Below are 11,476 nucleotides of genomic sequence, written 5' to 3'. Positions count from 1 at the left end.
GAAACAAAGTCAATGAGAGCAGATTAGAACAAAGTTTAGCTATCAGGGTTCCTCAGTGATCACCTACATTTTTCCCCAATGAAGATCTGAATGCTCACACCAGAAAGAGCTGTTTTCACCTTAAACAGATTAGATAAAAGACCATGGAACAAGTTCAAGCTCACCAATAAGACTGAAATGCTGTTATACAAACTACTCTTCTGCAGTTGTGGGGAAACACAGATAATTCAAGCACACCAAGTGAAATAGGTGAACAGTATCCATCAAAATTGCTTACCCACATATGGAGTGACAAAATAGGGTCATCATTGTAAATGTTCTTCAAAAGCAAAATTTACCAATCAGGACCATCAGAGCAGATTGGCAAGTACTATCCACCTAAGGACATGCTTTGCGGTTAACACTGAGAGTGAACAACAGAACTGGGTACGCCACAAGTTTTGTCTATGAAGGTGCATGCTTACAAGTCATGATGGCTTTTGTAATTGACCCTAACTCTTGGAAAACCCTGGTAAGTGAAAGAGTAAGCTGCATTATGGTCACAGCAGACAATTAAGGTTCAGGACAGGATATGATTCCAACAGCTTGAAGAGGAAAGAAACATTTCTGAATTGCCCAACAATATCACATATTCTTGCAGCTACTACCATAGATCATCCAAATCTCAGATTGAACTATATAAGTGATAGGGTGTTGCAGGCCATCCGTAACTTAGACAACAATATCCACCAAACATAGTTCCAGGCTTATTGGTTTCATACAGTGTCAGTCTACCTCAATTGTTCTTAAATCAGTTCTCTATTCTTGAGCCCTTAGGATGTATCCTGAATATCTCCAGCACCTCAACATTCTCATTCATCAATTGTGCAATATCCCCAGTTTTTAAATCCTTTACTGATCATGACCAATAACATTTAATTGACCATCCTGCTCTCTTTTTTTTTTTGACTTGGGTATTGAATTCCTTCTGCCTGTCAAATTAAATTGCACTTTGATTCAGCAGTAGCTGTTCCTCTTCATGGTCAAAGGCTCAAGTCAGAGCATTGACGTTTGAAATTACAATTTAGGCTGCACCCCAATGCATTATTAAGAGAGCCTGAGGGTGTTGACTTTAAGTCAAGATATTAAACAGAGGTTTTATCCCTTCAGTACAAATTGGAGCAACACAGTGGACTTTACAGTGCTGCATTGTAACATAGCAATGAAACCGTACGTAGAGCTTACAACTCCAGAGACCTGAGCTTAATGCTGGCCTTCAGTGCCATCTGCATGGAGTATGCATGTTCTTCCTGTGACTGTGTGCACTCCTCCAGATGCCACAGTTTTTCCCCAAACCTCCACATCCCAAAGGTGATGGAGGAAACTATTGACCACTGTAAATTATCGCCTAATGCAGGTGGGTGTTAGGAATTAAAGGATGCATGCACAGAATAAGTTACAGGTTACGTGGGAATGAGATTGGTAGAGCTGTCATAGACTTGATGGGCTATATCGACTCACAATGCTGTCACGATCTTGGAAAAAGTCCATTGTGATAAATGAATGACTCTGACTCTGGAACCTCATCGATATTCATTCTTACACCAGCATCACTATAAAATAGACCAGCATCAATTGTTGCTGTTTGTGGAACTGTACCATGCACAGGCTGGTCCCATGCATTACAACAATGATCCCATATCAAACCTGTTTGTGAATGTGGAGTGTTTAGACAAGTCCTGGAAGTCTGCACTTAAATAACATAGGTCAGAAATTCATTTGGGTAGCAGGGTGGAGCTATGTCTCTTCCAACGGAGGTGGAAGCCACTCCTTCCCTCTGCTAGCCTACAGGTCACTCTTGGGCAAAGTGTAGCACTTGCTTAGCCCCCCAATCAGGGTCACATGAAGCCATGGGAACAGGTGGTGGATGGTCGTATGAGCAGCTGGTGCACATCACAAGTCCTAGTTATACAACCACTGACACCAGGCAGACAATCTCTGAGGAGTATTGATAATGGCTGGGGTCACCCATCTTGTAAAGTCATTGTTTAGAAGAAGGCAATGGCAAACCACTTCTGTAGAAAAATTTGCCAAGAACTATTATGGTGATGAAAGACAATGATTGCCCACGTCATACAACATGGGGGCACATAATGAAAGTATAAACTTCCCCGTTACCTCATCCTGGATGAAAGAGAGAAGTGTGTCTGTTAATGTGCTTGGTAAATGGGTCTGTTAGGGATATGTAGGTATACATTGTGTGAGCAGTGAGCTGTCATTCATATAAACCTGGTTGAAGTTCATGTGGGGTGAAGTTTACCATTTGAAGTGAAGGATGGAATACTGACTGGGCAGAGATAGATGTCTGATTGATGAGGAGGATGGATCTAATGAAGCAATGAACAAGGTTAATGATACTGCTGATACCATTTGAAGAGGGAGGAGAAAATGACGGTGCGACGGCAACGTGTGCGGTCTCTCCGGTGAATGATATCTGCAATCTGTCAAGTAGGGGACTGTGCACAATTCTGATTTGATGGAGACGAATGTGAGAGTACAGACGTACGTCTGGAGAAACTTCTGAAATGCCCGCTTCGCTGCCGCTGCTACTGTGTGGTAACCGGAATCTCCCGAGCAGAAGGCCCCGAATCCTCGGCTTTGTTTGTTTCAGCGGCCGGGGCTAGGTCAAAGGCACTCAGCAGGGGATGGCGCTCAGGAGGCTGTATTGGAGGGGCTGGCTGGAGGCTCGAAGTTTTTGGACGGACAGACCCAGTGTCGGCTGTGGTCGGCTGCTTCCAAGGCATCGGCAAGTTGACGGTGCCTGGAGGTTTATGGAAGGGAGTTTCTCCCTTTTGCCGCCTGCTATCGGGGACTCGGGAGTCGATTGACTCGGGAATTTGAGACTTTATTTACCGTGTCCATTGTTTGTTCTTCATCAAATTATAGTATTGCTTTGCACTGCTGTAACTATATGTTATAATTATGTGGTTCTGTCAGTGTTAGTCTTTGGTTTGTCTTGTTTTCTGTGATATCACTCCAGAGAAACATTGTATCATTTCTTAATGCATGTATGCATTTCTAAATGACAATAAAAGAGGACTGAGTGTTCTCATAATCTGAAAAAAAAGATGACTCACTTCCTTTGATTGCTCATTTCTGATCATTAGATTTCTTCCCAAGTTGCATTGATGTTAATGGAGCTACATCCCTCAACCAGTTACCACTATCTCCCAGCAACACACATCAAAGTTGCTGGTGAACGCAGCAGGCCAGGCAGCATCTCTAGGAAGAGGTACAGTCGACGTTTCAGGCCGAGACCCTTCGTCAGGACAGATGTTTCAGGCCGAGACCCTGCGTCAGGACTATCTCCCAGTGTGTATCTTACATCTTACACAGGATGTGTCTCCTTTTCCTCACAACTTGCACCACAATTCTCAGTGTTAGTCAAAAAAAAAAGGTCTGTCTCATGTTTGCTCGTTCTTCAATGTATCATACACGGATTCACCTCCACAGTCACGATGTACCTTCCCTTTATGCATTGCAGGCTGTTTCTAAGTGGAACTAAGAAGGTCATGATGAGTCCCCTGTTGATGCAGTGTGGCATCTTGTACAATAACACACTGGACAAACTTAACATGCTGCTCATATCATAATGGCCAGACACCCACTAAATACCTACATAATTCCTGTAACCACTTCCAAGAGTTATCCACTTCATAGGCACAGTTCAGATAGACATGGTCTCCTTTCCAAAGCGAAGGTTTCAGCAAACTTCAAACTTCAAAACACCATACTTCATAAACGTAAAGTAATCTTGTCCCAGTCAATGTATCTTTAGCGTGTGTTTAAAATGGACTGTAATTATTCAATATAGGTTTAAATCGGAGGCACTGGCTCAGCACATTGGTATGTTAAAGAATAATGTTTTCAGTCTCTGACTTGGTGTTTGCACATCCATTACATCCTTAATCAATAATCCATTAAAAACCCAACCTACATTAAGCCAGGATAGACAGTGTATTGTGGGAATAATAATGATGGAATGTTTCCATTCTTTCTTTAATTGTTACATGTAGCATATTTTTAATGAAACAGTTGTTGGAAATATTCAGATGATTTATCAGTTAATGCTTTGGATACAAATACTTCATCAAACAAACATTCTTTCATTTTGCTCTATTCAGTAATTACATTAGTAGTAGTGCAATCACTTAAGTCGAGCATGATGTTCTCCTCAGGACTTATTCCCTTAATGAAGAACACCTGTGTGTGGCTTCATCACGGGGAAGCTGATGCGTGGGCAGCCACCACACGGTCCCTGACAGATCAGGGTCAGCTTTCAGTGACATGGAACACAAGACGACTAGCGACTCTTCACGGCAGCAGTTTCCTCCGTCTTCACTGCTGTTCTGGGGTGCCATCATCTTTCGCCACCTCGACCACTGAGGTTTTGGTTGGATCGTTCTTTGTCTGGAGGCTCCTCTTTTGACCTTACTGCCATGCATGACCCTAGCAGGAGCCGAGCTCCAAATGGCATCGCTCTCAGAAACTCAGGAGCCCACATCCCTCTCCACCACCACGACGTGACAATCCTCAGAGAAGAAGCTGCGGAATATTATAAGTAAAGTTTCTGTCTTTTAAAACCTGCTTGGCTTTCAAGAATATTGCAGACCAACTATTACTGCGAGTTGGGCAAACTACTGCCTATTGTGCTGTAGTTTTCAGCAATCCAGGAAGACCACACTCCATCCTCTGCTGTAACGGATCTCAGTGTCTCAGTGACGATGTATACTTAGTACCGCTCCCCAGCTTTGTTTCAAGCACCAATACCTCATTCCATGTTCTGGTCTTGGTTCACCTCTGAATGAAATTAGAGCTTGAAATCAAAGAAATGTATGATGAGGCAGGAGCAGGATGCACCATGTGGATAAGTGCACTGTGGGACTTGAAACATTTTGTTAACTGAGAAGGCTAAAGCATCTTGGTTTAAGGTGCCACCCAAAGTAGTACTACAGATTTACTATTTCTTCAATACTGGAGCCCCTGGACTGCACTGTCAATGCACCAATCCATTATTACTGGGGCCCTAGACTGCACTCTCGATGTACCATTCCTTTACCACTGGGGGCCCTGGACTGCACTGTCAGTGCATCATTCCATTACTGCTGGGGCCCTAGGACTGTGCATCAGTCTCTGGGATGGAATCTGAAGTAGAAGTTATGAGGGCCACCACTGAGCCTTGGCTGACAGTTTTAGAATCTAGAGTGGTCAGAAATGAATCCACTAGTCCAAATAAAGCCTTACCAATAATTGGCAGGCAATTTTTCTTCCCTCAATTCCCTGTTCTGACACCAGAGCACCAACCTATTCTCACTAATTTATATCTCAGTCAGGGAGCTCAGGAGCTGACACTTCCTAACCAAATGTCATACATTTGGGTGGTATATCGCAGGATTTAAAGGTGGATTAGGGAGGGATATCTCCTGTCAGGGATTTTCTTCTCCTTCCTCTCTGTCAATGAGGAACTTAGTTCGACCCTGGCCCTCCTTCAATACAGAGCCCATCTTAAGAACTGTTCCTGGGCCATTGTGCCATTCACTGTTGAGGGGAATGATAAACACCCACACATCATATGCATAACCTCAGTTGGATCTGTTGCCACACAGCTCCCATGACCTGGATTCAATCCTGACCTGTATGTCAAGCTGGTACTTTACCCCCGTGATGCCATGGGCTTCCTGTGGGTACCAAGTCTCCCCCAGCACTCCAGAAACATACTGTTTAAGTTAATGAGCTCCTGCTGTGCATAGGTAAGTAACCAGACGTTTAGAAGCGTTGACAGACATGTGAGAAAAGAGAGTACAGGGGGAAAAATTGTGAGGTTGTTTGGAACTAATGGGGTTGCTCTGCAAATCGGCATAGACTCACTGGTCCAAATGGCCTCTTTGGCTGTGTTAGGAACTGTGAGAAACAGGGGACTGGACCACTGCCACAAATCAGTTTGGAAGGCCATTTGGACCAGTGAGTAAATGGACAAGTGCAGTAACTCATATTTCCTATGGTTTCCTAGCGTGGGAATGTTATGCAATGCTCTTCCATTACCGTGTCTTCAGACTGACTCTGAGTAAGGGTAAGAGGGTATTCATGTTGATTAGAAAAATGTGGATGGGGCCCATTGCACTTACTTGAGGGGGCGTAGTTAGGTGCAACTTGGAGGGCGAGCCCGATGGCTAGTTGAAAATCAGGCACATTGCTGCGGACTTGATGTTCTATTTAACCCAGGCTCGCTGTTTGATGGCAACCTAACTCATTGTTGTCACTTTTACCGATAGCACACTTAAAAGAAAGCATCCACATTTCTGCAATGTAATTTGAACTCACTCTGTCGTCTGATCCGAAATTTACTATCAAGGGGATGAAACGTCCTTGGTCGGCACAGAGGTACAGCCGACAGACCTGCTGACTCACAGCAGCAGGGATGCGGGTTCAATCCTGACCTCGGTACTGTCTATGTGGAGTTTGCATGTTTTCCCTGTGACTGCCTGGGTGCTCCAGTTCCTCCCATGTTCCAAAAATACACAGATTAGCCTCTGTCAATTCTCCTGGTGCGCAAGTGAGAGGCAGATTCTGCTGAGAGTTCAAAGTTCAAAGTAGATTTATTATCAAAGTGTGCATATGTCACCTGAGATTCATTTTCTTGCAGGCATTCATAGGAACAAAGAAATACAACAGAATAAATGAAAAACTACTCACAAACAAGCAATCATCAAAAGAAGGCAATCCATGCAAGTACAAAAATAACCAGATAGATAGATGGTTATAACCAAATAAATAATACTGTGAACATGAGTTGTACAGTCCTTGAAAGTGAATCCATAGGTTATGGAATAAGTTGAAAGTTCAAAGTAAAATATCTTATCAGAGTACATACATGTCACCACCTAGAACCCTGAGATTCTTTCTCTGTGGGGTGAGGTGGGTGAACTTACCCACGCTGTTCAGGAACCTGATGGGTGAAGGGCAATAACTGTTCCTGAACCTGGTGAGGTGGCTCCTAAGGCCCCTGTAACTCAGAGTTGACGAGAGAGTGGGGAGAGAACGATGGTTTTGGGTGGGATTAGGGAGTCTGTTTCAGTGTTATTTCTCCATGACTCTTATGTTATAGAAAACATAGAAAACATAGAAAATAGGTGCAGGAGTAGGCCATTCGGCCCTTCGAGCCTGCACCGCCATTTATTATGATCATGGCTGATCATCCAACCCAGAACCCCGCCCCAGCCTTCCCTCCATACCCCCTGATCCCCGTAGCCACAAGGGCCATATCTAACTCCCTCTTAAATATAGCCAATGAACCGGCCTCAACTGTTTCCTGTGGCAGAGAATTCCACAGATTCACCACTCTCTGTGTGAAGAAGTTTTTCCTAATCTCGGTCCTAAAAGGCTTCCCCTTTATCCTCAAACTGTGACCCCTTGTTCTGGACTTCCCCAACATCGGGAACAATCTTCCTGCATCTAGCCTGTCCAATCCCTTTAGGATTTTATACGTTTCAATAAGATCCCCCCTCAATCTTCTAAATTCCAATGAGTACAAGCCCAGTTCATCCAGTCTTTCTTCATATGAAAGTCCTGCCATCCCAGGAATCAATCTGGTGAACATTCTTTGTACTCCCTCTATGGCAAGGATGTCTTTCCTCAGATTAGGGGACCAAAACTGCACACAATACTCCAGGTGTGGTCTCACCAAGGCCTTGTACAACTGCAGTAGTACCTCCCTGCTCCTGTACTCGAATCCTCTCGCTATAAATGCCAGCATACCATTCGCCTTTTTCACCGCCTGCTGTACCTGCATGCCCACTTTCAATGACTGGTGTATAATGACACCCAGGTCTCATTGCACCTCCCCTTTTCCAAATCGGCCACCATTCAGATAATAATCTGTTTTCCTATTTTTGCCACCAAAGTGGATAACTTCACATTTATCCACATTAAATTGCATCTGCCATGAATTTGCCCACTTACCCAACCTATCCAAGTCACTCTGCATCCTCTTAGCATCCTCCTCACAGCTAACACTGCCACCCAGCTTCGTGTCATCCGCAAACTTGGAGATGCTGCATTTAATTCCCTCATCCAAGTCATTAATATATATTGTAAACAACTGGGGTCCCAGCACTGAGCCTTGCGGTACCCCACTAGTCACCACCTGCCATTCTGAAAAGGTCCCGTTTATTCCTACTCTTTGCTTCCTGTCTGCTAACCAATTCTCTATCCACATCAATACCTTACCCCCAATACCGTGTGCTTTAAGTTTGCACACTAATCTCCTGTGTGGGACCTTGTCAAAAGCCTTTTGAAAATCCAAATATAGCACATCCACTGGTTCTCCCCTATCCACTCTACTAGTTACATCCTCAAAAAATTCTATGAGATTTGTTAGACGTGATTTTATGACTGACAGTAACGGCACAGTTATTGACAATCAATAATATGTTCCTTTCCATTCTAGGGTTGGTAAAGGACACCTGAACAGACTGACCTTCCTCAGCCTTTCAGTTCCAGCAGATCAGCAGGCTTTCTGCTCCCTCCGTCGGGTGCACGGGAGACCCCTGCGGCTTCACCACCCACTCATTTGCAGCGTGAAGCTCAAGGCCCAGATAGAGTTGGGGGGGGGGTGGAGGAGTTAGAAGGGAGTTCATCGCCTGGACTCGCCTGAAGGAGACTGCGATATGTGTCACTTGTGGGTTTCTGTCCCAGGACTGGGGAGCGAGTGAAAGGTGCTGATCCCACCTCCGGTCCCAAATGGGCCAGTGCTATCAGGTGACCCAGCAATCAGTTTAATGCTTTTTATAACAGTAGGATTGCTTCTTCGCCTTCTAATCAAAGAGTCAGGATGAACAGTAACTATCCCAGGTCATTGCTAGACAGCAGGGCAGTGGGTGCCTCTAACTACATGCAGCTGGGCGTACCACTAGTGGCTGACCCATCCACACATCACAGTCAGCACCTTCCCCATGCTGACAGTTTGGTACACGTCCCATTGCTGGTCTACCCAACCAGCCTGGAGTCCACCTACTACGATACTTACAGCAGCGTGTTCCCCTACATGCCGTTCCATGGACACTTTGGCGTTTATGACTGTCCCTTTGAGCCGGCCTTCATTCAAAAGAGGAATGAGAGGGAGAGGCAGAGGGTTAAGTGTGTGAACGAGGGCTACGCCAGGCTGCGCGACCACCTTCCGGGGCCACTGTCGGAGAAGCGCCTGAGCAAAGTGGAGACGCTGCGGGCTGCGGTCAGGTACATCAAGTACCTCCAGGACTTACTCAGCCACAACCCGGAGAGCCCCCCTCAGTTAACCAAGGAGCCCCAGCGGGACAGAAGGTCTCACAAGTCTCCCATCTCCAAGCAGGACCCTAACAGTGATGGGGAATCGAAACACTCCTCTCCCTATTGTGAGTCAGAGGGAAGGAACACCTCCAGCTCTGACCATGGCTGATGGTGTAACTTATGAACAATGGTGCAGATCATGCAGTTTCCAAAGCCAGCTGTTTTATTACTAAAGACAATAATTTTAATAAATAAAAAATACTCATGGTGTGCCGGAGTTTAATTGAGCAATCACACACAGTACACCACGATAACAGGCCCTTTGGTCCACAGTGTTTGATTTGAACAACATGCTGAATTAAACTAAATTTCTCTTGCTTCTACATCAGGGTTCCCAACCCTTGGTTAACGGCAGAGATCCATGGCATTAAAAAAGGCTGGGAACTCCTGCTCTACATTATCCACACCTCTTAAACACTGCCGTGGTGTTCACTTGCACCACAAGGCCTGGTAGTCTGCTCCAGGCACCTGCCACTTTCTGAATTGAAAACCTGTCCCACGCTTCTTTAAATTATCCACTACTTGACATTTCAAACCTGGGGAAATATTCTGACCGTCTGCTCTCTCTATGGCTCTCATAATTTTATAGACTCCTACCAAGTCTCCCCTCAGCCTCCAACACCCCACAGAAAACAATCCAAGTATGTCCGTCCTCTCCTCATGGCTCAGACACTCTAATCCAGGTAGCATCCTGGTAAGCATCTTCTGCAACTTCTCCAAAACCTCCACGTCCTTGGAATGAACACTTACACATAATATGCAGCCTAACCCAAGTTTTATATACTGTATAATGGGGATATTGGGATTTCATTATAGGGTTAATGAAATTGAGCAGTAAATGGAATGCCAGCGAGAATGCTGAGGTAAATGGATTACATTGGGCAGTGGAATAAATACCAAGTGCTCAACTCTGAAATGACCAGAAAACTTACTAAGACAATATGCAATTAATATGAAGTACAGTGGAATAGGAAATGAATCTCTCTACGCACAGTGGGGTGAATAGAAAGTACAGGAATGGGTTTGGTGGAATACACTCAGAATAGAACTCTACTTTCAACAAAGCCATATGAAACAAAAATTAGTGGAAAACTGGAAGATTGGGAAAATTTTGAAAACCAACAGAAGACAAATAAAAATTTCCTAATTTTTTAATTATAAGATTAAATATGAGGGTAAGCTAGCCAATAGGGTAAAAGTTTCTTTCAGATATATGAAGAGGAAGAGAGAGGTGAGAGTGTATATCAGACTGCTGGAAAATGAGCTGAAGGGGTATTAATCGGCAACAAAGAAATGGTTTTATAGGCAGGTTTGTTGACGATACAAAGATAGGTTGAGGGGCAGGTAATGTAGGAAGCAGGGAGTCTGCAAAAGGACTTAGAGAGATTAAAACATCTGGCAAAGTGGCAGATGGACTACAGTATAGCGAAGTATATGGTTGTGCAAGTCGGTAGAAGGAAGGGGACAATAACTCTACTGGGTGTTTTTTATAGACCTCCCAATAGTACCAGGGACATCAAAGAGCGGATAGGGAGACAGGTTCTGGAAGGGTGTAATAATAACAGGGTTGTCATGGTGGAAGATTTTAATTTCCCAAATATTGATTGGCATCTCCCTAGAGCAAGGGGTTTAGATGGGGTGGAGTTTGTTAGGTGTGTTCAGGAAGGCTTCTTGACACAATATTTAGATACACCTGCAAGGGGAGAGACTGTACTTCATCTGGTATTTGGAAATGAACCTGGTCAGGTGTCAGGTCTCTCACTGGGAGAGCATTTTGGAGATAGTGAGCACAATTCTATCTCCTTTACCAAAGCACTGGAGAGGGATAGGAACAGGTAAGTTAGGAAAGTGTTTAACTGGAGTAAGGGGAAATATGAGGCTATCAGGCAGGAACTTGGAAGTATAAATGGGAACAGATGTTCTCAGGGAAATGTACGGAAGAAATGTGGCAAATATTCAAGGGATACTTATGGGGAGTTCTGCATAGGTACGTTCCAATGAGACAGGGAAAGGATGGTAGGGTACAGGAACCAGGGTGTACAAAGGCTGTGGTAAAGAAATGAAGAGCTTACGAAAGGTTCAAAAAACTAGGTAATGATAGAGTAGAGATCTA

At 44.4% G+C, this 11,476-nt stretch overlaps 1 protein-coding gene across 1 annotated transcript; it reads left to right on the top strand.

Moving 5' to 3' along the window:
* The first annotated feature begins 8,581 nt into the window (after nt 1-8,581).
* LOC140194688 (achaete-scute homolog 5-like) lies at nt 8,582-9,492 on the top strand. Its single transcript, XM_072251944.1, has one exon. The coding sequence runs from the start codon at nt 8,870-8,872 to the stop codon at nt 9,470-9,472; it is 603 nt and encodes a 200-aa protein (XP_072108045.1). The 5' UTR covers nt 8,582-8,869; the 3' UTR covers nt 9,473-9,492.
* Nucleotides 9,493-11,476: the final 1,984 nt, after the last annotated feature.

Source organism: Mobula birostris, chromosome 3, assembly GCF_030028105.1.
Source record: "Mobula birostris isolate sMobBir1 chromosome 3, sMobBir1.hap1, whole genome shotgun sequence".
Classification (NCBI taxonomy): Eukaryota; Metazoa; Chordata; class Chondrichthyes; order Myliobatiformes; family Myliobatidae; genus Mobula; species Mobula birostris.
Note: the sequence above shows the minus strand (reverse complement) of the source record. Positions and strands in the feature narration are given on the sequence as shown.

Excerpts from the sequence above, each read along its gene's own strand:
- LOC140194688 (XM_072251944.1), top strand. The coding sequence starts at position 8,870 with ATGAACAGTAACTATCCCAGGTCATTGCTAGACAGCAGGGCAGTGGGT.